Below are 26,308 nucleotides of genomic sequence, written 5' to 3' on the forward strand. Positions count from 1 at the left end.
TGGAAAGCATTTTCAAACTTTATTTACAACTGTCACAGTGACAAAAAGTAGTTTGGAAAAAAAAAATATGCTAGTTTCTCCCTGAGCCTCAAAAAAGAACAGATAGAAGTTACAGGAGGTTCATCTCACAACAGGCATTTTACTGAAATACTAGGATTTTTTTTTCAATACGATCAGTTAGAAATACACACAAATTACTAAAAAAAAAAAAAAAAAAGAAAAAAAGAAAAGAAAAGAAAAAGAAAAAGGAGGCCAGACAGGAGCTCAGCCACTTGTCCATGAGCAGCTGGGCGCCCCCCAGCAGGCTCCACTGCTGAGAGGCCTGACTTTAGGTGTCAGCCCCTGGCCTGCTCAGACCACGCAGGGTCCTACAGAGTGGTCTAGTGACCAGCAAAAGGAACAAACCACCCCCATAAACATACATATACACAAAGTCGATTTGATACGCAGTTTACAAGCACGTTCCCATCACACAGCAAGACCGGGACAGAGGATCCAGGGTGGTGGATGAGAGAGGGAGAGACACCGATACACAGGAATTGAAAAGGCAAAACCCTCATCCACAAAGGGAGGCAAGAGATGAGGAACACCGCGAGGGGACGAGGGTAAGGGGGAACAAGTCTCTGTAGCCCAAACAGAAGGACAGGGGCAACAGGAGAGAGAAGCCCCTCATAGCGCAGACTGCAGGCCTCTCCCGCTTCTGCCAGGAGCTGGAAGAAGTTATTGCCATCGGTATTTGTATCACAGGCGGACGACAGAAGGAAGGGGGAGGGGCAAGGGGTGGGGGGGACCATGGGCTTCCCAGAACCAAATCCTGCCCACTGCCTGGTCAGCCCCCATGCTCCTGCCCCCATGTGCCTCAGAGCCACACTGCCCTTGAGGTATTAAATACAGCTAGACACACAAGTCCAAAACTGGGGGTCAACCTGGACTGTCCAGAGACCTGAGGGGACATTGTAGATGCCTTGGTTGGTCGAGCGCAACCCAAGAAAGGTTCTGGGTCCACCTCTCGGCTGCACAGTTCTGCTCGGATATAGAGATGTGGGAGAGTCTGTCCTGCAACCTGCTGCTGCAGAAGGTTTTGAGCTATGATGAGAAGCTCTAAGTCCAGAGGCTGATTTCTTCAGGCAGCTGCTGCCCTTGCCGGAAACAGGTGGGAGGAGGACAGGGATGAAAAGCCATCTTCCACAAGGACACAGAGTTCTCCACCCCCACACCTTCCTCCCACCTGCTTCCAGGAACTCCATGGGGAGAAGCAAGGATCTCATGATAACTCTGATCTCAGCCTGGATCCCACTGTTATTCCTGGGGAGCCTTGGTACCCCTGTGGAGTAATCCCAGGCTATGTCAGTCCCTGGGATCTGCACAGAGCTCCCCCTCCACCAAGGAACACGCTCTCCTTCTCCTCCCACAAGAGAAACAGGCTAAGAACCTACATGGGAGTAGCTGCTAGCGGGCAGGCTGCAATCCACAGCTGGGGAAGGTGCTGGAGGAGAAGGAAGGGCAGGCTGGGAGCCCCCCTGCTCTGCTGCCTCTGTCCCCCTGGCTCCATGGGATTCTGAGAGCAAGTCTTGGGAGGGGGCAGTGGAAGGAAGGGCCTTCTTGCCCAAGAATCAGCCTTGGGGCCTCCAGCAAGGGCAGGAAGTGCTCTTGCCACTCTGCAAAGTGCCGGCAGGCAAAAAGGGTCCTTCTGGGGAGTAAAGCTCAAAAGCGCTGCCTCTCACAAACCTCCAGTCTCCTGGGCTCAGAGAGCAAGCTGCAGCTGGGGGCAGGATCCAGGGAAGGACAGGGTTCCTTTCCTGCACATCCCTCCAGCTGGCCCTGCAAGCAGCCCCTTTCTCTTTCTCCCTGTCCTCTCCTCTCTGTCACTGACCAACACTCCTGAACTAAAGGGGAAGGCTGGCAGTGGGTGAGACAGCAGAGCAGAGTGAGATGAAGACTTGGTTTTTCTGATGCCCCAGCAGCCAGTGCAAATCCGCCAAGCACTTCCTGGGTGCAGATCTCTTCTCAATGCTTTCTCAAAGACTTGTATCTTTCTCTCTTGCCTGGTGTTGGCTTTCTTACACCAAAGGTTCCTGGCCGGCTTGCCCATCCCCCTCACCTTCCTGGACCCCCCACTGCCTCTGGCTGTTGGAGTTCAGATACTGATCTCAGAAGCAGCACCCCTTCTCCACACCCCCGCCCCCTGCTCTCTGCAGCTTCATTTCTCAGAAGGCCTTGCAAGTTTTTGTCAGAGGGCTCCACTGCTCAGCGGATTAAAAAAAAAAAAAAACACAAGAAAAGAAAAGAAAACCAATTTGGTGATTTGCAGGTGCAAAACGGAAGCCTCGTTTGACATTTTCAGAACGATTGTGGCTCACTCTCTTCTTCCATCCAGATGGGAAAAAACACAGTTCAGGAACAGATGCTGGCTGGCAAGATCGACCCAGGGCACCCACCAGGACCCTACTGCTCCTTATTTTCTTTCGCTGTCTCTTCGCAGTTGCAGTTGTCGGGCTCATCCTCCTGAACCAAGAACTCCTCAGGGGGCCACCGGAGCTCCCCGCTCTCCACCTCCCCCTCGGTGGGTTCCACCACTATGGAGGGCAGGCGGTCCTTCAGTTTGCAGCAGCGGTCAAAGTCTGACGGGTCGGGGAAAATCTGAAATCAAAGCAGAGCAGGCACCTGGTCACACACACATCTGAAAAGAGAAATTCAGTTCCTTCCTTTCACACACACGCATGGCAAGCTGAGTGCTGGCCCTCTGCCAGTGACCGTGCTAAGCCTCTGGGACCCTGGGAGGTAAGGCTGGAGCCAGGGGAATAAGTTTTGAGGGAGACCGTCCCTCAGGCAGACCTTGTTTTAGTCCTGAAGCTAAAAGTTTGCGGGGCAGTAAGAGAGAGCTGGAGAGAGGAGTCCTGGTCTGGGGAACTGGGGCTCACCAAATCTCAGACACTCCGCACCTTCAAGGCCATCTCCTCTCACCTCTCCATTTCATAACTGAGGAAACCCAGGCCCAGAGGGGTCAGGAGATTCACTCAAGGTCACACAGCTTGTTCATAGTAAGAGAACAAGTGGAGTGGGAGGGAGAACACATTAGAAGAGATTCTGGCAGGTTTCTCGCTTTCTGCAAGCATGGAGACAGGCCCATGGCAGCCTGAGATTCAGTGCTGAATCTCTAACTGGATTCTTTTTTTCCAGATAAAAGAATTAGAAATCACGTCACCACAGCAAGTCATGTCTTTCTTTGTAGCAAGTATTTTATACCTGCAGAGCAAAGCATGCAAGTACCCAAACATAAAGTTCTTGCCAGAATCGTTAGGGGCACCCAGTAGAAGCAGACAAACTACTAGGTTCTTTACTTGGATAATTTCAAACCAACACAGTTGAAAACAGGTGTTACCCATGCTGTCTTAAAGAATCCCAGGCTTGGGCAAGTAAGTTGACTAAGACCATACAGCCTGGAAATGAATGGTACTCAAACCAGGTGTGCCTGACACCCAAGCCACAGTACTGCCCCGTCCCTCAAGTAGAGGAGTCCTGACCCCATTGCTACTATCAAGTCAAAGCCAAATCCGGATGAAGGCAGGGCCCCCAGTCACAAGCCTGCTGGAAACAAAATCCAAGGCCCCCGCCTTCTGCACCTGTGAACAACCCTTGGCTTCTCGCCAGCCCTACACCTGGGCGAGTCCACTTCTCCTCCCAGAGTCCCATCAGGAAGGCTGCATTTGTTAACACCTACTGTGTGTCCTGCCAGAACTACAGGAACCCCCAGCCACGCTATAAAATCAAGGGCCAGTCTGGCTCTGTGGATCCCTTTGCGCGCACTGCCCTGTGACTGCAGCTGACCCAATTTCTTTGTCCAGCAGCTTAAGTACTTAATCCACGGGGCTGCTGGTCCCTAGCCATTCACAGCCCTTGGTGACACACCTGAGAGCAGGAGAGAGGAGTCCTGGTCTGGGAAACTGGGGCTCACCAAATCTCAGACACTCTGCACCTTCAGGGCCATCTCCTCTCACCTCTCCAGTTCATAACTGAGGAAACCCAGGCCCAGAGGGGTCAGCAGATTCACTCAAGGTCACACAGCTTGTTCACAGTAAGAGAACAAGTGGAGTGGGGTGGGGGGGAACACATTAGAAGAGATTCTGGCAGGCTACTCGCTCCTGCTAGATGGAGACAGGCCCATGGCAGCCTGAGGTGGAAATATTCAGGCCCCCCGCAACTCCTGTGCTGCTCCAAGGACCTACAGACTTACTGCACCCCAACTCCAAGCAGTGCTTTCCCAGCCAAGTCACACTCTGCCCATGTCACAGGCCATGTGGGGCTTCTGGGAATCACAGGCCCCAAGAAGCCTCTCCAATCCCTGCAGACCAGTGATTATTAACCATTTATCCAATAAAGGCCTATTGCTGGGGATTAAGACTTAAGCCAGCTGCACAGCCAGGCATCATTAAAGACTTAACAAGCCTCATAAAAAAGGATCCTAATAGCAGCCAGAAAGAAAACAAGTAGAGGAGGGGCTGGCCTGGGTGGGGGTGGGGTGGGAGGATGGTCAAAGGAGGCCCAGGGAAGCTGACCCCATTCTGGGCTTTTCCTTCTGCCTGGCCAACCCTAACGCTCCACCCTTGGACTGCACTGTGCACAGAGGAAGGCAGGTACAGAGCAGGGAGTGGATCAGGTGGGCTATTTGGGCCTTCTCCTGGGGAGTCGAGCCCCACCTGGGGCTCTGGGCATGAGCCAGGGCACCTCAAATGAGTGGAAGGCACACAAAGTGCTTTCAGAGATCACCTTGCTGAGGACTCATGGCCACCCCTGGGGCAGCAAGACCCTGGGATTCCGAGGGTTGCATGGCAGAGCCAGGATTCCAAACTTGGTCTGCTTGTTTCCTGTGCCTGTGCCTTTTGGAAAATGAACAGAACCACAAAACCTAGATGCCACTAGGTCAACACCCCATTTCCCAGACAGGAAACTGATTGGGAAAGGTGAGCAGGGCTCTGGGTCTCCACTGCCCAGGCAGCTTCTGGATGCCCCAGCCTGGTCTCCAGGATGACTGTCTGGCCAGCCCAAAAGATGAGCTACTCAGTCTGCACACTTGTCCTCATCTCCTAGAACCCGAGGCAGAGCTGTGAGGTACCAAGAGGAGATGGTTACCCGGCCCCACACAGCCCCTTTGCCCTGTCTCCACCCTCTGGGGCGGGCCTCTTGTGACCAGGCTGGGAGACACGAAAACTCGATTCTAATTATGATCACCCCAGCCAAGGAAGAGCAAAAGGACAAGAGTCAGGGCCAGGCCAGCAGGAGCCAGAGGACTTTGAAGTGTGGAAAGCATGTGATTTCATTACAAGCTGGGAATAGGTTTTTAGCTAAAATAGGGGGAGGAAGACTAAAAGAACGTTGTTGATGATGGATGAGATTTGTGCTAAGCAGAATCTCCATCTTCACAATAATTCTATGAAGTATGAAGTGCTACGATCTCCATTTTATAGACAAGGAAACTGAAGAACATAGAGGGCATATGACTTGCACAAGGCTAAGTCCCCAGAAGGTGGCTGTCCTGGGACCCAAATGGCTATAGGACTTCAAAGATGTGTTCACTTGAGGACACTGGGTCAAGCCACAGAACCGAGATCCTCACTATGTCTTAACATCCATTGCATTTCAAGTCCTCTCAACCCCTCACCTCAGTTTCTCCTTTTGAGAAGCAAAGTGACCTTCTCCTCTCACTAAGTGAGTACAAGTTTTTGACACATATAGAGACTATAAAATACTTTGAAGACATCAGCAAAATTCAAATCGTAATACCTTCTTTGGAGCAGTCCCAACAGACTACAGTAAGTGTCCAATCTCCAAGCAAGAGGCAGTAATACTAACACAGTAATTAAAATAACTCCAAACAATGCTTTTCATACCAAGAGCTCCACAATTAAGTCTTGGGGGAAGTCTGAGCATTGAACTTCTGATACTGCTTCATTGCCAAAGACCTTTGCTCCCTGCATTGCTCAAAGCAGCAGCCATTAAAAAAAATTGGGAGTGGGGGGGGGGACAAAGTTTGCTAATTATATACTTTAAATCACTGTAACAATTACTCTAATCCATCAGATTTTATTTTATTATCAGATTATAACAAATTGTGCCCCTCAAAGTTGTAGCTCTCTCCAAAAATAAACAGAAAGCACTCAGAACCAAACAGTGCTATGGTTTCCTTGCAAACAGACAGAAAGCCGGGCAAAGGGTTGCTGAGTCTTTTTCCAGCACAATCTTATCTCCGACAGCTGCTTAAGAGGCTGACCCCAAGGAGGTCAACATTTTTCCACTAAGTCATGCTTTTTAATCATCTAGGCAGCAGAAAAATGAGAGGTTGCAACTGCAATTTGATGGGGTGGGGAAGGCAGTGGAAAAAAGAACTCCTGAGCTGGACTTGCCAAGCACATGACAGGTAGGGCGAGGCAGCCGGCCAGCACGGCATGCTGCCTGCCTGCAGGAACTGGCTGGGAATGAAGAGCTGCCCCTGTTCCAAAAAGAAACGGCTTCTGGTTAGACCTGCTAGCTCCAAGTGCACCCCCCCCACACACTTTTTTTTTTCTGGGATGAAAAAAAAAAATCCTTCCTTCCCTCTGTAGCAAACGCTCATCTCTAAAAGGGTCAGAAGGAAAGATGGAGAGGCTCTAAGAGGCATTTCCCACCTCATCCCTGGGCAGGGCAGGTCTAGAAGCATCGGCCCTGTGATTCTCCCAGCCCTATACCTCCTCCTCCTGCCTGCACTTCCCTCTCTATTGCATTAGGTTTCCCCAGCCCGTGGCTTACATCTAACTAATGGCACCAAGTTCCCTCCTTTCCAAATAGATAAAGTTTATCAACCACACACACCAAGAGCATCCAGGTCCTGCATGCCTGCATCCCCCATGTGTGGGACAAATAGGCATTCAACTCTGGTGACTGGAAATTTCACAGGGGACCCCACTGCAGAAGCATCCTTTGCCAGCTGGCCTTCAATCCCAATAGGTCCTGAATGTTGAGGACAAAAACAGATTCTCTTAAAAGGTCAAGGGAGCTTCGGGACAATTTAGGATGAAGAGACCACCTATGAGACAGAGTTTGGATGCCAACGTACTGGCATTTCTGGCTGTAGAGGGCTGTACCGTGACCGGATGTTCTCAGTCACGAGAGCATCCCTATGCTGTCCCATTCAGCAGCCACTGGTCACTGTGACTACAGAGCACTTGAAATGTGGTTAAAATTCATGAATGTAAATTTGTCTATCACTTAGGTAAATATAATATAAACACACTTTAATAAAAATTTCCACCGCTACCTGGGAAGACTAGCGGCTACCACATTGGACAGATGATTGGTCATGAGCATTATGAAACCAGGACTGTCCTGGAAGACTGAGAAAGTTTGGTTAGCTGACCAAGATAGGTGGCCTCGGAGCAGAGAACTATAGGGTCGGGGGCAAGCTCCTTCTGAAGATGAAGGATTCATCAGCAGGCGCTTTTTGCGTGGGCATGGAAGTCACTGGTGAGCCAGCTCCCATTTCGTGCACTGAGGGAAACTGAAAGGCAATACCCAGGCTCCAAAGGCCCCAAATTTGGAGACCTAGCTATCAACTGTCTGCCTTTAAGCCAGGTGACCTAAACCTGGCCGCCTCTGGGGTGGGGAGAGGAGAGAGATGTCTGGCATCTCATGTGGAAAATGTGAGTGGTACGGGTCGGAGCCGCCCTCCCCTGTGTGTGCATCGCTCAGCCATCGTCTCTGACAAACAACCCGAGCTGGCCACAAAGAGGGCGGAGGACTCTGCAAAGACAGGAGAGATGCTAATAGGGAAAGCAGACACCAGCAGGTGCAGGAGATGAAAGGTGCTTAACTGGACACAAAGGGCTAATTACCAGCTCTGCAAGCTGAGCCCCTGGCAATGTGGGCACCCTGCTCCTCTTTGCAGGGACGAACAGAGGAAAGAAGTGCTGGGGGTTGGTGGGGGTGGAGGGTGGGGGTGGGGGTAGAGGGCCTGAGACAAATAGCCAAGCCAGCTCCCCAAGGCACTGTGCACAAAACCACACAGTAAATCTCCACCCTCTCCAGTTGCAGAGAGGAACAAAGACTCAACCCCAAAACTGCTGTGGAAAATCACCATTCCCACAGGTGAGCAGGAGTCTGGAAGATCAGGCATTTGCCTTGCCCCTCTGTCTGTCTGTCTCTGTGACCTTCGTGGAGTCATGGTAACTTCTCTGAGCCTCAGTTGCCTCCTGAGTGAAACGAGGGAGTCATTTCCACAGCAGTATTGTGGTGTTATACTGTGCCGGGTGTGGAGAACCAGCCCCTTGCCCTCCTCGTGTCCTCTATAAATTGGAATTAATGCTAATGCTGATCTTACAGGGCTTTGGAGAGAATCACATACAGGTATGTGTGAACAAGCTCTGTAAACTCTGAATTCCTAATGCTGGTTCTTATTAACGTAAAGCTGGGGTCCCCAAGGACCCTTTAGAGCGAGAGCCTGGAAAACTGACAGCTGTAGCCTGGGACAGGAGCACAAGAGCAGCACTCTGGGCCTGTACTCACATAGCCCAGGCCAGGTTCTTTGGAGAAATGACTGACTTCACTGCTTTCCTCCCAGAGCCCCTGTTTCCCCAGGGCAGGGATGGGGCCAGCTGGAATGGAAACCACTGCCTTCTCCAGACCCTGGCCGCTCAGCGGATGGTTGGTAGCCAGAGGCCTTCCCGCTACGGACCTCCCTTAGCCCACTCCAGGGACCTGCACCTGGGTAAGTCAGATCCCTCCTGACCCCCAGGTTCCCAAAGTCTAGATTTCTTATTTTTCCTGGACAATGGGTTGGCCTTGGGTGTTTATTCCTTCCTAGTGGGGGCTGGTTTGTAACAATGGGCAGATCTCTCCCAATTCCTGCTCTTCCAAAGGTGGAAAGAATGAGCAGCAGCTAAGACGAATGAATAACCCACCGTGCAGTTTGCCCCCTAATAATATGTGAAGGCAAGAAGTACTGTCTTTGAAATGCTCACCTCCTATTCTCTTATTAGCACTACGTTGTTATTATGTTTTGGGCATCTTGCTGACTTTTCAAAGTGGCATGTGGCGGGTAAGAACAGAAATAATGGTGGCCCAGGAGCAGAGGAGCAACTGAAGGGGTTCAGGGAGGGACGGGCCATCTCCAGCTCTGCTCAGAGGCCACTCAGCTCACTGTCCATCTCTGAGACTCTCATCTTGTTTTCACTCTTCTCTGGCCTGGAGCCGTGGAACACCCTCCTCACCCTATCCTGCCATATCCTGGTGTCTCTAATCCTACAGGGCACTTGGGCCGAGATTTGGGCTTTAGAGCAACTCTGGACCTCCTTCCTTTGGATCAAAGATGCTTAAGCCTCTGGCCTTGAAACTTGAAAGAAAAGGAAATCCTTGGGATAAACACCATCTTTCACAAACATCTCTCAAACACACACCCATCCTGCAAGTCCGGGAGTTCCAAATTCCAATTAATTAGCACTAATTGCTACTGATAATGCTGGGCCCAGGGAACGGATGAAATTTTTAGAATGTTAGAAATTTTTCTCCAAGTTCTCTGGGGTAGTGAGGAAAGACTGCAGTCTTGTGGCACAGATGATTTCAAATGCTTGTATCTTATTGACCACATCATCCCCCCTCTTGACAACAGAATCCCCAGTCTTCTGGATCCTTCTCTCTGTCTTCCATTGGTATCACTCAAATGTCCCAAGGCCACACCTCCTCTCTCTTTTAGAAAGCTTGGACTGGCCTAGCTGCCATTTCAACCAGCCCCTTATTGTTTGTTTTGGGGACAAAAAAAGCTTGAATATTTAGCTGGTCCCACAGCTTTCTCATCCCCGTCTGTTCCCTTCCTCACCCCTGCATGGCTTCCAAACCCACCCCAGAATAGAAACGACTCTTTCTCAAGTCTCTGAGGACTTCCTTGCAGCCCTGTCCCATGGCCTTTGCTCAGCTTTCGGTCACTTCAGCAGCACCCTGCCAGGCCAATTCACCTTGTCCCCAAAGTGAGGTCATCAGCTAATTACCCATCTTTTGTCCAGTTTAAAATAATGTTTCTCCCCCTCAAACAAAAACTGCCTGATGGTATAGTTCCTGTCAAAGACACCTGGAGATTTAGTTAACCCTAACACAGCACTGATGCTGACAACTGAAGCAAACAGGGCCACATCCTAGAGGGACACCCATCTCTTTAGCCAAGAGTCCTACTATGCTCTCATCAGATGGGTTTTATGTAGGCTAAAGAAGTGGTTCTCAAAGCTCAAATCTCCCAAGGTCCTTTCAGGGAGGGATGCACATGGTATTAAAATATTTTCCGAATAATACGAAGAGGCCATTTCCTCTTTCACCACGTTGACACTTGTTCTGATGGTCTAAAAAGCAATAGGGACTAAAACCTCTGGCACCTTCCCAAGGATGAATGCAGTGCCTTCAAATTGTACTTGTTGTCATTGTATTGTTTACCTCTTTCTGACAATTAAGACAAGAGCCAAACAACCAAAAACACAAAACAAAACAAAAACCTTAATGATCTTGGTGAAGCAGTAAAGAACAAATTTTTGTTTAATACGGACTCTAAAATAAATGTTGTTTTAACATTTGGAGGGATGAAATGAAAAGTACTTCTGCTGCTTACCAATATACAATGTCATCTCCAGAGAAAGCCTGATTGAGTTGCCAGCTTAACTAGCCACACTGACCAACCAACAAACTACTTCAACTTGGGTCCTGAAGGTATATTTTATACACACACACACACACACACACACACACACAAACATATATGTGTGTGTGTGTGTGTGTATATATATATATATATATATATATATATATATATATATTTATTTTTTAGAGCAGCTATCTATCTTCTTTTCAAAAATCTCATTTATTTTGAGCTCTGGATAGATATTTTTTTTTAAAAAAAATGAACAAAATAAGTCTGTCACTTTGAGGAAAATGACTGTTAGTATTTGTCACCAATGATAAAAATAGAGCTTTAAGTGAAAATTATAATTCTGGAAAACTTGTATCAGTGCCCATGAGCTTGATAACTTCCTAGTACTTGAGGCTTTCTGATGACATTGGTAGAGATGTTAACAAATTTGACATTTTGCTACTGTGTAATGAAACATGTCAACATTTGGAAGATCTGCATAACTCAGTGAATCTATATTTTCCAAATGATGAATACAATACACCACAAAACCAAGCATGGGTATACAAATCACTCCAAATGCCAGATAGAGGAATGAATTTTAATGTAAGAGTAGAAAAAGCTTCACTGATAAGATTTCTGCTATCACATAATGGGTAAGAAAGTACCACTTGTTAAGTTTTGGAAAAATATTTAAAATGTTTTTAAAAGATTGTTAAGATATTTCTTCATTTTCTAACTACAGAACTGCATGGTCCAGATTTTCATTTACTTCAACCAACATCTATTACAATGGATTGACTCATGGAAGGCGCACATGAGAATCTAGCCAACTTCCATTAAACCAAACACAAAAGAGACTCACAAAAAAATGTAAACGGAGCCTCTCTTCTCACTGAACTTTTTCTTTTTTGGAAAAATATAGTTATTTTTATGAAAAATTGTTATTTATATTAACATAATGGTTTCATTGTTATTCCGAGTGAATTGATATATAAAAAAATGAAAAATTCTGTTTTGATTTCTAAAACAGTAAATATCCAGACATACTCCACATACACAAAAGATCCCTGGGAGATCATAAATAATTTTTAAGAGTATAAAAGGGACTAAGACCAAAAATTTAAGAACTGTTGGCCTGGAGGAAAAACAACAACAACATACGGAGACAACCATGCACGCCAAGACATGGAAAGACAACATGTATTTTAAAAGTGAAAAAGACTTGAGGGGAACAGAAAATATGCCCTCAAAGCATCTAAAAGCAGATACAAGAGAGAGCGCACATCAATCCCATGTGAACCTCCAGCAGCGGGACGGAGGATTTCACCTCATTATTCAACCTTCTAACAAAAACAATCGAGATTAGAGGGAAAATAAGGTCCAAAGAAGTGACGCAAGTGGCCTGAGATGGCACAGACAGCAGAGAAGCCAAGATCAGAGTCCAGTCCCAGATTGTTAGTCCATAATCCCTCTGAGCTGAGGGATTCTGAGCTCTGAGTCCCTGGCAGTATCCAGAGAACCCCCGGGTGACCCAAAGTCATGCTACCATAGAAGATGTTTCTTGTCAACACTACTGTCCAGTCTCCAGGCTGCCCTCCTGCTCTGAAAATCAGCAGTCCTGACTCCAAGGGGGACCTCGACACACCCAGGGATCCAAACATTTTGTTTGCAAACCCCCTAAAAATTTTTGAATAACTGCATCTCCTTTCACATGTCCTAAAACTCCTAATATAAATAATAGCACCTGAAAATAAAACACATATACCACTTTTTTTTTTCAATGTACTTGCTGGGTTATAAAAACTACAGCAGTTTGATATCAACCATCTTCCACTGGAAAACCCTTGACCAAGCTCCTATATTTCATAGTACTCCTTCCTCTCCTTGAATCTATATTTCCATCCCACTTCTCCATAAAACTTTTTCTTAATGTATTTTTATTTTTGCCAAATGTTTAGCCATTAGCTTTTCATACTTCTTTGCAATCAAAAAGTAAATTTTTATATTTAAATGGACATTATTAAAAATATTCTGTGACCTTAGGTTTTGGTTAATTAAAATCTGGATTGGCTTATTGCAGCTATTAGTATCTAACTGATTGATGAACATATCACAAACAATTACTAAATACAAGAATTTTTTTTTTGGTACTGGGGATTGAAATCAGGGATGATTTACCACTGAGCTACCTCCCCAACCCTTTTTATTTTTTTATTGAGACAGAGTCTTGCTAAATTGCTAAGGCCAGCCTTGAAATTCCAAACCTCCTGCCTCAGCTTCCCAAGTCACTGGGATGACAGACACGTACCACCACGTCTGGCCATAAGGGTACATTTTTACTATACTGCTTTCCTACTGTGAAGGAGGGGTGGGACTTATGGGGCTACCTGGACAGTACATTCTGAGTGGTCCATGTGTTTGAAGCCCCTGAAGTTTCCATCCTGGGGAAGGCCACTTGAAAGAACTCAGGAGGGTGGGCGGCAAGGGACAATCTCGACAGAGAGGTAGGAAAGGGACCCTGGTGAGGCCAGTCTGCAGGAACTGCAATTTGAGAAAAGCCACCAGAGGAAGCTAAAGGTGTAGACATGGATTTCCTGAAAATGCTTCCTGCTGTCATGTCCCCTGGAAAGTGTCTGTGAACCCCTGGGGCAGCTGCTTCCTGTTTTAACACTTTGTTCAAATGTGAAGTAGTGTATACACAGACACATTATCAAGAAGTAATTTGGCAAGAAAATCTCCAATACGACAGTGCCAAGGAAAACAGCCAGGAAGGATCCTGGTACTCCTACTGCCACATCTGAGGGGGCAAATGACCAAAGAAAGACAGAAATCGTGATTGAATATTAGCTGTCTTTATGGATGTTCCTAAGGGGACTTTTGAAGAAAACAAATTCCTTCATGATAACCACAGTGATGTCTGAGGAATTTCACACACAAGCTCTTGCCTGGGTTTGCCAGCCTCAAGGGACCACCGTGGTCATCCCTATCCAATGCACATGCCTGTTAGGTTTTTTCTTTACTCACTTATTTAAATCATATTTGCTTAAAAATAAAACTCTATCACTACACAGATGGGAAACTAATATTATAGATCATAAGTGGTTGTCATAAAATGTACTAACATTTTAAAAAGTTGTCTATGTAACATCCAAATTAACTTTGTAAACCACGAGGAACATGTGGACCCTACTGGAATACTGGCTGGGTCAGTTCACATGCTTCAAACACCTGCAGCTTCACAGGCTTATCAGGTGGAAGGTCCTTGGATGGGGGACAAGATGTCCTTTATGTTTCGTTCTACTTCTAAGAGTCCAACCCAGTCTTAATTCCAGGGAAGCACTATTTTTTAACAATGAGCATTTCATGAACCAGATACAGGGCCCCAGGGATGCCAAGAGGGGCATGGGCTAAGTATGCCTCTGGTCAAATTTTGGGGTTCTTCAGAACAAAGCGATTTCTCTGTTTTTTTTCATCATTACATGGTACTCCAATGTCAAAGAAAAATAGAGACCCATACACATTTGGAATCCAGAGTGCATCAACGTACCTACCATGGGTCAAGACTATCATCATTAGCAGACAGGTGTGATGGTGCTCACCTGTAATCTCAGCAACTTGGGAGGCTGAGGCAGGAGGATCTTGAGTTCAAAGACAGTCTCAGCAAGTTAGTGAGGCCTTAACCAACTTAAGTTAAAACCTGTCTCAAAATTTTAAAAATACAAAAAGGACTGGGGATGTGGCTCAGTGGTTAAGCACCCCTGGGTTCAATCCTGATACTTAAAAAAAAAAAAAAAAAAAAGAATATCATCACTAGCTATTTTGCAATGCTGGTTAAATGGCATTTAAACATCATCAATTATTACCATCATGCTTGAAATAATTAACCATGGGAAGATGTATAACACCTTCTAAAATGCTAAAATACCCAAGCACTTTTCTAACTCTAGCTTCTCCACTACTCCATCTCTATAGATGTTACACCCCTGTGATGCTATTTGCTAGAACTTTCAATGCTGGGAGCATAATAAACTCTTTTATTTATATTTTCTGTTTTTCAGGGAATATAAAATCAAAAGCCTAAATGATGTTGAATCTCTTTAAGTCAAGTAATTCTACTTCCAGGAATTTATTCCAAGGAAATTAATTAGACCCGTTCAGAGGTTTATGTAAAATGATGTTTCGGAGCAGTGTTCTTTGTAAGAACAAAATATGCCACAACCTAAATATTCAGCAGTAAGAAATGGTACATAACAAAATGCTATATTACAAAGAAAACCAAATGACAAGAACATAGTCACAATATGTTAAATGACAAAAGCATTCACTACAGCACACACGCTATTATTTCAATTTTATTTTTTTAAATATAAGAAACCTGTTGAAAGAAAACATACCAGAATGTCTCAGTGATAGGAATATGGGTTATTTTTCTTTTTCATTTTTCTTTTTTTGGTACGAAGGATTATTGAACCTGGGGTACTTTACCGCTGAGCCACATTCCCAGCCCTTTTTATTTTTTGAGATAGGGTCTTGCTAAGTTGCTGAGGCTGGCCTTGAAATCCCAATCCTTCTGCCTCAGTTTCCTGAGTCATTGGGATTATAGACATGTGCCACCATACCCAGCTAAATATTACCTTTTAATGATAATGTGCACTCACAAACTCACATTTTTACCTTTGGACTAAGATTATTCTAAAGAAACAGTATAAATTATGCACAGGTTGGTTGATAGAATTATATGTAAATTATCATATCATTTATAAGGAAATAATATGACCTAAAAATTTCAACAATGGAAAATAGTGAAACAATCTTATAACTTTATGCATATATTAAAAATCATAGCTTTGGGTTTTTTGTTTCGTTTTGTTTGTGCAATGCTGGGGATTGAATCCAGGGCCTCAAACATGCAAGAAAAGGGCTCCATCATTGAGCTATATCTCCAGTTCAATTCTGGAGTATTTTTAAGGTTAAGTTGTAATGACATGGTGCTGGTGATAGATGCTGTTAAGACTGCAGAACAGAACAACGTATAATTATTGCTACATAGAGTTCTAAGTACATTGGAAAAAGAAGGCAAAAGATGCTCAAGTGTTAACAGCTGTGATTTACACATGGTAACTGGAAAACAAAAAGTTGAATGAAGAAAATAAAAATTTTATAATGGGCATAAAAATTTGAAAAGCACAAAAATCATACAACATGCACTATATCCAGAATGATATGAAATTACTAACAAAGAGAGAAAGAGAAGGAAAACATTTCCTATAACTACGACACTCTAATCTTTAACAACTGTGTTAACATTCTGCCTTCCAACTGTGTGTGTTAAATGGCTCTTAAACGTGTGTGTATGTGTGTAGTGTAGAGTGTCCGCAGGCAGCGGGTTCCGTCCAAGGGGCTCGACAATTGCTTTAAGCTCTACAAAGTAAAATTAGAAGATGATTCCAGGGTATATTTACAATTCTGTCTGGAAACCACCCCAAGTCAAGCCAGGAGAAAGTCAGGCAGGCCTAGAGACCAACCATCTCGGGAAAGACATGTGACACCTTCTTTGCTCGGATCTACCCTGCTTTATGTGAGAGATCTGAAACCTAAAACCCTCCTTCCTATTGACGCCAGTAAACTTGCTGTTCAAGAAGCAAGTAGTCGATGCTGATTCAGCTACAGGTTTGGGGGCCTGTTCTCCAGTTCACCTAAGATGAGCTGCCCACGGAGCAAGACAACTAAGCCCAAAGGGGAGAGGGCCAAGGGAGCTCCCCCGCTCCCCACGGCTGGCTTGACAACAATTTGGAGAAATTTCAGGCAAACTGTTTTCAAGATGGATCTGTGCATTAAGAAACCATTGCCAAGTCAAGGGGAGGCAGTTGGCACAAGGTTTGATTTGCTGACACAGAACCTTCCTAAAGTGGGAAGGGCAGGTGGGGAGGTGAGAGGCAGACAGAGGTGACGCTGTGGCTACTAGACTGGAAAGAAGGGAACCTCAGCGAGTCGGGGCCCTGTGTGCACGGAGGGCCTATCTTCATGTTCTCTGAGGATTATTTCAGGATCAGGCCTGAAAGATCACTTCAGGACATTCGCCAGACACCCAGGAATAGCTCTTGACTTCAGTCACAAGATTCGCCACCCAAACTCATCCCTTTCTTCATGGTACAACCCTCCATTCTATCCTACGTGGGGGACTGGGTCGACTCAGAAAATGCTGACCCTATAAAAATCTACACTAGGGGACTGCCAAGGCACAGGCCCGGTTCTCAGTGCAGGGAAAGGAGAGAAAGGCCCGGTCCATCATTCAGCGCTCATTAAGTGACTGTTTATAGGACACCGTGGCCGGTACTTGGCCGGTACTGTAGGAACAAAGACAGTCTAAGACATGGCCCCTGGCTCTGTGGTGTGACGAACACCCAACCACTGTGAGCCGGAGGCGGCAGGGCCAACACGGGCCCTTTGAGAGGAGGCTGTATGTCTGTAGTGTGCAGCCGGCTGGCTGGGCAGTGAAGGAAGCTTGTTCTCTCCCTAGCTGGGCACAGACCCACTGTTGTGCCCACAGGGGAAGGGGGAGAGGGAGACTTCTCCCATGGGAACAATTCCAGCCTTCTGCGGCCTGATCCAGGGGCCTTCCGCAGCAGGCTCTGAGTACAGGAGGAAAGTGCTGGATCCTCATGCAAAGTGGACTTGAGGTGAATAAGGATGCAGTGTGTGCAGAGGCCGCTCAATGCCACTCAGAGAAATGGGCTCCTTGTGATTCCAAACCCAGCAGCCAGAGCTGCCTCTCATACATCACACTGGTGTGATTTTTACCCAGGAGAGCGGTGGAGGGAGTTGGGATGGAGAAAGAAAACTTGCCATGATTCCAGTAACATGTCGTGTCTGTGGCTGGCTGTCTCCTGCCAAGTGTTTTGGAATTTTAGCTTTATGTCTCTCCAGGGACTCCTGTGCCTTTTTAAAGTCTGATGTTGTGAAAGATGGTTTCCTGGTGACCATGGGACTTGTGTGCAGTTGCTCAGTGGGGCCTCTCGAGCTCTGGGGGACATGCAGGGGTAACCAATGAGACAAGAGGACTCGGGAGGAGGACACAAACAGACTGATAAGTTATTCCCAGAGTGACCTACATGCAGGGGCTTGAGGGGGATAGCAGTATGTTGCTGAGCAGCAACCTTCCTGAGGCCCTAACCCAGGAACAGGGAAGCTAAGCCCAGCCCTTGTGTAGACACATGCATCCCACCCTGATGGGAGCAGCACAGTGAGCCAGGCTCAGGACATTCATGAAGGTGGCTCCGTGTAGGGTGCATGAGGACAGTTCTGAAATGCTGCTGTTCAGTGCTCTCCTGGACCAGAGAGGAATCACTGTTCCTGGTAAAGAACAAGTGGCTCTGAAGAGAGAGCAGCTGGCTGTGGATGACCCTCTGAGACAGAAGGGGCCACAAGACCCTGTCCAGGGCCCAATTCCCTGGGAGCCGATTCCCAGCTCCCATGAGTCCTCCCCAGGACAGAGTGAGACTGAGGCTCCGAGACCTCAAGAAGCAAATAACAGGCAGAGGCAAAACCGTCTGGGCCACTTCTATCCCTCCTCCTCCCTTGGATTACTCCCTCCTGCCCTGGGAGATGAAGGGGAAGATGGAGAAGCTCTCTGCTCAGTAGATCAAAAGGAACACACAGGGAACCGGAGCAGTGCATTCTGTGAAGAAATTGCTCCTTCTGGTTTGAGAGTGGCATCCCTTGTCTCCCTGAGAAGTAAAGTCTGCTGCCTGCCTGCCTAGTAGATGATATCAAGTAGCAGAAGTACATGACCAAGAGCAATGGCAGGTGGAATACCAAGGCAACCAGTCAGGAGTGTGCTCTGCTTAGAAAGGGATCCCCAGAAAGAGTCCCCAGGAAGGATACTGATATCAGATCTTATTGGGGATGCTTTACAAAGGACAGTTTAAAAATAAGAAGCCATAGTTATGTCTTGACCTTGACGTGGGTAAAACTGTGGAGGCCTACATGCACTGGGCTGGGGGGAGTCAGGCAGCAAGACCAGTGCCTCTTGGGTTTCAGCACCAAAAGAGCCCAGAAGCTCCTCTAGGATGCTTCCCTGTCCAGAGCCCAGACCAATGCAAGCCTAGCATAAAAGGAGACCCAGTCAGAGATCCCCAAGCACCACATGCCTAGAGTCCTGGAGCCATGGAAGGAGCAGGCTTCCCAGGCAGCCGCTGACTTGTTTTGATGGACAGCAGACATTCCTGTCCCACAGGTTGTTGACTCATGGCCTACAGTGTGGGCGGGAAGCTAAAGCCTACAGGGTCATAAATGTCCTCATGGAGACCTCCCACTCAGCTCTGAGAGTCAGCTGTCACCAACAGCCTGCTCAAAAGGTACTCAGACTTTCTAGTAACTATTTACTCACCCAACCTGTGGGATGACATAATTCATGCCAAATAAATGTGCAGACATGGATTTCACTTATCTGATGTGATATCCAAATGGTACTGGCTCACAATATAGTACTATCAAAAGACAACAGATGGGGCTAAACTGGATCTTTTAGGATAAAAAGGGCATTCACTTGGAACCCTTATAGGCATGGGCCTGAGCAGATCTAGGAAAGAGATGATAGTGGCCAGTTTCTGAATCAAGAGACTTGCCCACCATCCACTTAGCACCTGCTCTGTGAAGGCACTGAGCCAATAGGTGTGGGGGCAGGGTACAAAGGTGATAGTAAGTCATCTCCTGCCCTGGAGGACCCAGGCAAGGAGAAGGTAAGGCAGGACGCATATCCTCAAAGGCCAGCACAACATCCTGGCAAAGTACAAAATGCCACAAGCACTAAAAGAAAGGTCACATCCAGTACAGAGAAATCAGGAAAGGTTCATTCTCAATAGGTCTGAAAGGTAGGGGAATGACTGACAAAGTCCAATGGGCCATTATTTGATGACCTTGTTTCAAGGTCAAACCACAAGCCTGAGATTCTATTTCATCTGCCAAGTTGGGATTGATGTCTCTTTCCCACTCTCAGTTCCTTGGAAAAGCAGGTCTTAATAAAAGCCACATACTATTATTATCCTCAGGAGGAAAGCCAAGAGCAGAGTTCTGAGATTCCCACCCCGAGATCTGAGCCAAGCCCAAGCATGCAGAGAGACCAGCTCCGGCCAAGAACCAGCACAGCCAATCCCCAGAGCTCTGGTGGGAAAGCTTTTAATTGGATAGCACTAATTTGAGTGGGCCCAGAGAAACCTGTCACGTGAGAATCGTTAGACCAGCTCACTACAGAGTCTCTCACTTGGCATATACCAGGGTGAGCCAAAGGGTGTCTGCTGCTGTAACAATTACATGACACATGGTGTGGCCTCCTGAAAGCCTTCATTTTATTTCATATCCCAGCCCTATTCTGGCTTCCCTCTTCCAGACCTTCTTAGATTCTATAACTCAGATTTGATCATTGCTGCCCATATCTGGATTGACCATAGCTTCTGTATGGCCCAAATCTAGAATGACCAGATTGCCTGTGTACTTGGTCAAATAGTATAATTTCTCTCCTTTCTCTTCATTACACAACCAAGAGCCCTTTCTGAAATCATTTTGTTGACAAAGTGCTTTGAAGTTCCAGGCAGGATCTTTTGGCACTGGGCAATAGTCCTCACCCAAGGGGCAGGGACAGATTTCCTGGGGGCTGTGAGAACTGGGCGCTTGGTCCAGCACCTTAAGGGAAGACTAGAGTAAATTTTTTTCTTATTGGTGTGATATCACAGGAGCCCAGAGGTGACTTTATTTTCCTTCAGCATTGCAGCCCCAAGTAAGACTTCCTCACCCAGCATGGCAGCCCCATCCTCCATCATCACCTGCACCAACCCTCAGATGCTGCAGAAGGGCCTGAAGCACTTGAAGGGCTGAGAAAATTGTCCTGCAGTGCCTGGCCCTTTATCCTGGGACTTGTTTAAAGGAGAGTGTAAAAAAACACATGCAAGAAGTCAATGACTGTGTTTGGAAAGGTTCTGTGATGGAAATCTAAAACCCTGAAATGAAAGAAAATCTCACCTGTAGCCACAAAAAGATTCAGTCTGACTCACAGGCTTGGAAATTGATATCCAAAAACAGCCTAGTTGGTAGGCCAGGAACTTCTCCACCTCCCACCAGACCCTGGGGCTCTCAACTGCCTTCCTCAGACCCACTGGGGGAAAGAGCCTTTTAAACCCTTCAGGCTAATGGAATCCTCATTAAGAGCCGGCAGGAGGGGCCTGACTCTATTGATACAAAACAAAGGGGCCTCCTTGAGCTTCCTAAGGGAGTCCAAGCTGTGTTCCCAACCTCAGCTTTCATCCTGGCCCTTTGATCACTCTCCCCTCATCAGTCAGCACCTACTCTGGTTTTCTATTTGTTTCTTTCTTTACAAAATAAATGCCCCTGGAACAGCTCTAAGGTTGACCAGCCAGAGTGAGTCTAGACTCTAGCCAGAACCAGCCCAAGGTGGAGGTATGCCATGAATCAGAAGAGCGAGGCTTGGGGCTGGAGAGAGCCCTGTCTCCAACTCAGCTGGGGGCTGTGTCCTCCTCTGTGGAGCAGGGTGAGAACTCCCACCTGAGCTGTGGCACAGCAAGCAATGTGTGTACAATGCCTGGTCCATAGCAGGCATGTGGTTCATTCCTGCAGCATGGCCCCTCTCACCCCATCTGTCTTCCCTGGACCAGCAGCTCTATAAACTCCCCTAGCCTCACAGTCTTCCCTTACAAACAGAACTCCTCCTTCTCCCAAATTTAGCAACCTAGGAACTCTCCTAGACTATCCAAAAGCAATTTGCCCCAGGGGTAATAAGTGCTCTGTCACCAGCCTGGTAAGATCCCTGGGGGTAAGAGACTGAAAGTGTCACTTTGTTCCTTTTCATGGTCTTTATGCATTTTGGATCCACCAGACAGGTGATCTCTAAGCTAGTTGGCAGCCACAGCAGCTAATGTCTGCTGGACTCTTTGTGTCCCAGGCACTATGAATGCCTTAAATCCATCCTCTCACCCTGCTGACTTATCATCACAATCTTATGAGGTGAAGTCTATTGATACCCCACTTTACTAATGAAGAAATTAAGGTTTCCTGGCATTTGGGGACTGGCCTTAAGGTCACACAGCTCTTACAGGTGGCTTTGGGACACAAAACCAAGTGTGCTTCTGTTAGGAAACAGACATATGAGGATGGTGGGAACCCAAGGTTAAGGGCCCCTTCAAACGGGCCCACTGTACTGAACCCCACATGCTTTCCTTTCCAAAAGGCAATTTACTGCAGCCCTGCCTGGCCTTAGTGGACAGGATATGTTACATTCCTCAGCAAACTACCTGTTAACTGCAAGAGAAATGCAGGCCCAAGATAATGTTGACAAGAGGAACTCAGGATATTTTTGTGACCAGATCCTGAAACTCTGGGAGATAAGGGTCAATCCTCCTAACCATAAAATCTGTAAGAATGCATGGTTAAGAATCCAATTAGAACCTGCCAGCATGGGCCAAGGTGACCTAGAGTTGCCATGACGGTGGGATCTTGAAAGTCTGATGTCATCCTGCTGTCAGTCAAAAGTCAAGAGGTGAACCTGGGTGGGACTCTCTGGAAACTTCTCTGGGATCCCCAATAAAACTGGAGTGCAGGACAGGCACACTGCCTTTCTCCTCTCCGAGAGGACCCACTCTCTCCCTTGAGAATGTCCCTAACCCCTTTCCTATTTCTTCAGTAAACTCATTCCTATTACTCTGAGCAACATGTCTGAAATCTTTCTGATTTGATCACATGAGTCAGGGTTTGAAGAGAGGGTCTTCACGCTGTCTTAGTTTTTCTAAAGTCCCCAGCTCTGTAACACTTTCAGCCCCAGCAAAAGCCACCATACTCTAAGCAAGAGTACTTAACTCACCTGATAGGAAAGGCCATCCTTCCGGGGGTTGAGGCCAATCTCCTCCATGGATGGGGTGTTCATCATTACCTCAGTCATCTCGGCCGATCTCAGATAGTCAGGGCTGCCAAGAAATCCAGACCAACAGTCAACAAATGCATGCATTTTCCTCCTCTGAGCCTTCACTTGCTGTGAGACCAGGGGAATCTCTGGAGGCAGGATAAGAGGTGCTCAGAACAATGCTTGCACCAAAGCAAGCTCACACGCTTCCAAACCTTCCAAACCCATAGCACCAGGGCCCTTGTCCAGTCCACTGACAAAGCTCCATCTGCAAACCTTCTTCTTCTGACTCTCCTGAATATTATAGTTCCATCTAAGACAGGGCAACCCTGAATTTTTCTTTAAAGACAGAACTAGAATAAACCACAACAGTAGGTGGCTGAGTCCATGTATCCATATTAAAACCAACTCAGCCAGGTCTTCCCTCCACCCCTCCACTTAAAAACAAAAGTAATCCTTGTGTGAATTTCCAAAGGGGAACTGCATGTTATTATTACATAATAACAATAATAGGCCAGCCTCAGGGAGACAAAGTCCAATCCTGCTGCCTTCCTAAATGTCTCTGTCTGTCTAGTGCTCCTTTTGGCAAAATGTCCCACTTAAAGCCCCCAAGGGGTCAGCTTTTCTGCAAGCTTCACATCTGCCATCCAACCCCCTTCTTTAGCCCCAGCAGCAGCAGCTGCAAGCTCGCAGCTTGAAAAACATCCCCTGGATTAAAAAGCCTTAAGGATACTGGGACTCTGATTGCAAAGGAAATTTCCAGAGGGGCCAAGCTGGCCCACCAATGGCAGACATGTGAAAGTGCTTTGTACTCTCTAAAGCAGGATACAAATGTTCCATTATCCTTGCACAAGCCATGGGCACACACAGGGTCCTGTATGCATAATGCCAAACCCACATACCAAATCCAGGTACCCGCTACACAATACCCAGCATTTTCACCATTATGTCTGTGCACATGGTTTAAAAAAAAAAAAGTGAAGCATGCTTTAGAGACTATATCTAAGGAAGCAGTGATACCAGACTCCTCTTCATTTTTTAGTTACTACACAGAGTAGAAATGACATTGGTTTTGGAAGCAGAAGCAATAGGTTCTTGTCTAGGCTCTGCTGCTGAAGTGTGCATGATCCTGAACAAGTGTATAACCTCTGAGCCACAGGTGCCCTGTTTGTTACTAAGATGTTATGTTAAGGGCTAAGGTCTGGGTAAAACTGTTGCAGACTGTGAAGACCTGATCAATAAAATAACCCTGAACTTTAATTTTTCAAGAGCTAATATCCCTGAGGGGCCTTAACACTCACCTTGCAAAATTTTGACCAGAGGCACAAAGCCTCCACCAACCTTCAAAGTCTCACCTATAAGGCACCTGGATACCTGCACATTATTAGGGGATAGAGGGGTCGGGCTTCCGGAAGAGAGGGGTGTACAAGCCTCAGGGGTGGGGGGATTTTTACTTTGTTCTAAGAGTTCAGTCCCCTCTCTAAACAGAGGCGGGTTGTGATGGGGGAGGGGAGACTAAGGGAAGATGCTGGGTTTAGATTGAAAGGCTGGAACCTCCAAGAGGCAAGTCCCTCCCGGGTCTTGGAAAGGCTGCCGCTGACCCTCAAAAAAAAAAAAAAAAAAAAAAAGTACCAGGGAAGCACTCACAGGGCTAACGCTCGGTTCTTCACCTGATATGAGGCGCTGTGGCGCGGGCCCAAAAAGTTGAAGTGAGAAGTATGAACTTTCCGGATCCTGGGCTAGGCTGCGCTTGGGATAGGGCTGCGCCGAGGCTGGAGCCCGCTTTCCCCTGGCTGGGAGGGAGCCTGTCCCTAACCCCGGCCGGGCTTCGCACGCCCGCACGCACCTGAAAGCGTGTTCCGGGGCCACCCGCACTCGTCCCCCCTCCTCCACCTCGGCCACTCCTCCACTTTGCTTAGCTCAGGAAGGAAGAAGCAGCCGGCGCGCACGTCCCAGCAACCAGGGGCCTCTCTGCATCCTTCCTATCTCCCATCCCCGGCCAGGGGCAAATCTCTGCCGCCCCCAGCCCCGTCCCGGCTCCTTCCATTTCTGCACCGCGAGAGAGTCTGCTCACTTAAAGGCGAGTGGGATCTTAGGGACTATGCAGAGGGCAGGGGTCGAGGAGGGTGCAGCGTGTGCCCTGCTGCTTGTGGCTTACGTGTGGGGAGCGCGTCCCCCTCCCTTCCCCCTCCCTTCCCCGGAGCTCTGCAAACGCCACGGCTGCACCAGCTCAGCCCCGCTGCAGCCGGCCTCGACGCCGAGACTTGCATGCAAACAAAAAGAAAAAGGGGAGGGGCTCTGGGAGAGAAGAGCCCCCTGCTCCAGGCTGGGCGCGCGCTCCTGCAGACTCCGCATAAGGGGTTTCATTACCCGGGTTTCGTTGGGACCCCAGGCTCTCCCCACCCACCACCACCACCACACACCCTCCAGCCGTGAAGGTTCCGAGTTCACTTCCTTTGTCTGGATGCTCTCAGCACCACCTCCCCCCACCCCCACCTTTGCAACCTTGACGCTGACTCCTTCAGGGGCTCCCGGCGGCGGGTTAGCGCTAGGCGCTAGTGTCACCGGAGCCCGCACGAGCGGGTGCCCGGGCCCCGAAGCCTCGGTCATTAGACCGGCGCCCGCAGCAGGCGCAGGATACTCACCAGTGAATGGGGAAATATACAGACATGAAGTCCTAGGGAAGGCTGACCCACGCCCTTGTGATTTAAAAACGGTCACTGCGTCCCGAGTGAGGATGACACGGGCGCAAACGGGCGCGGCAGAGGCCGAGCGCGAGCACTGGGCATTCGCCGGTCCGCCTTTCCCAGACAGCCCGGCTGCCAGCGGCGTCGGCGGTGCACACCGAGCGCCCTGCTCTTCACCGAGCTCCGGCTCCCACAAAGAGCCGGGGAAGCTATATTTATAGGGGAGGGGGCGGGGTTTGGCCCCGAGAGGCCCCGCCCTTCCTCGCCCACTCCTGGAATAACGTCACCAAAATCATGAATGGCTTCAGCGCTCGCAGCTCCCGCGGGCGGCGACTCGGGGGCGCGCTGAGCTCTGTTCCCCGAGGGCCGTGGTTTGCTGCAGCCCGAAGCACTGCCCCCTGCCCACGACTCACACACACGCACACACGCACGCACCCGGCGGGTGTTCAATGTCAACGCCGCTTCCTGCTCACAAACCCGTAGGCATCCGCAGCCCCCTTCCTGCGCACACCCGGGGACTCCAAGGCAGCGCGGTGGAGCGTGCGGAAGGTTCGGGACATGACTGCCCAGGTTGCGCCGAAGGAGGGCGCCATTCCTCCACCCCGGCCGGCCGCTTGGCCCCGCGCCCTCCCTGGCACCCACTCACCGTCCCCAGCCCACACTCAGGACCCCTCTTCAGCGGTCCTCTCCCAAAGTAGGCCTCCCTTTGGAATCGTCCCCTGCCGCACCGCGATCGCGGCGCCAGAGTTGCGTCCCTTCCATCCTGGACTAACAGCGTGGAAAGGAGAGCATCACTAAAAAACGCTGTGGGTAGGCAGATGAGACAGGGAGTCGGGGACCCACTGCCTGCGGGGTCGCAAGATTTAAGAGGAACTGGTCCGCAGCCTTGGGATCCATGGAGGGTTTTGTTTGTGGGAGAAAGGATGTGGTGTCATTCTTGGGTTATTTCACTGGACATGAGCGCGCAGGCACACACACACACACACACACACACACACACACACACACACACACGGTCCACGGTGCGGGTAGGAGGTGCGAGTGGGCGGTGCTCAAGCACGCACCACTAGT

At 48.2% G+C, this 26,308-nt stretch overlaps 1 protein-coding gene across 3 annotated transcripts; it reads right to left on the reverse strand.

Annotated features, from left to right (window-relative positions):
* Window positions 1–25,446, reverse strand: Lbh (LBH regulator of Wnt signaling pathway). 3 transcript variants are annotated; one of them, XM_005322482.5, is made up of 3 exons: window positions 25,196–25,446; window positions 22,512–22,614; window positions 1–2,640 (listed from the first exon to the last, which is right to left on the reverse strand). In XM_005322482.5, exons 1-3 carry the CDS (start codon window positions 25,219–25,221, stop codon window positions 2,446–2,448), a joined length of 324 nt encoding a protein of 107 aa, XP_005322539.1. In that variant the 5' UTR covers window positions 25,222–25,446; the 3' UTR covers window positions 1–2,445. The 3 variants fall into 3 exon arrangements, with proteins under 3 accessions (XP_005322539.1, XP_077885574.1, XP_077885573.1); XM_078029448.1 differs by lacking the exon at window positions 25,196–25,446 and adding an exon at window positions 24,198–24,381; XM_078029447.1 differs by lacking the exon at window positions 25,196–25,446 and adding an exon at window positions 22,754–22,995.
* Between the last annotated feature and the right edge of the window lie 862 nt (window positions 25,447–26,308).

The sequence above is a fragment of the Ictidomys tridecemlineatus genome, chromosome 12 (assembly GCF_052094955.1).
Source record: "Ictidomys tridecemlineatus isolate mIctTri1 chromosome 12, mIctTri1.hap1, whole genome shotgun sequence".
Classification (NCBI taxonomy): Eukaryota; Metazoa; Chordata; class Mammalia; order Rodentia; family Sciuridae; genus Ictidomys; species Ictidomys tridecemlineatus.

Excerpts from the sequence above, each read along its gene's own strand:
- Lbh (XM_078029447.1), bottom strand. The coding sequence starts at position 22,818 with ATGGAGCTTTGTCAGTGGACTGGACAAGGGCCCTGGTGCTATGGGTTT. Across the intron at positions 22,615-22,753 it reads TTTGGAAGGTTTGGAAGCGT|CCCTGACTATCTGAGATCGG; the intron begins GTGAGCTTGCTT and ends ATTTCTTGGCAG. Across the intron at positions 2,641-22,511 it reads AGGATGGCCTTTCCTATCAG|ATTTTCCCCGACCCGTCAGA; the intron begins GTGAGTTAAGTA and ends CTTTGATTTCAG.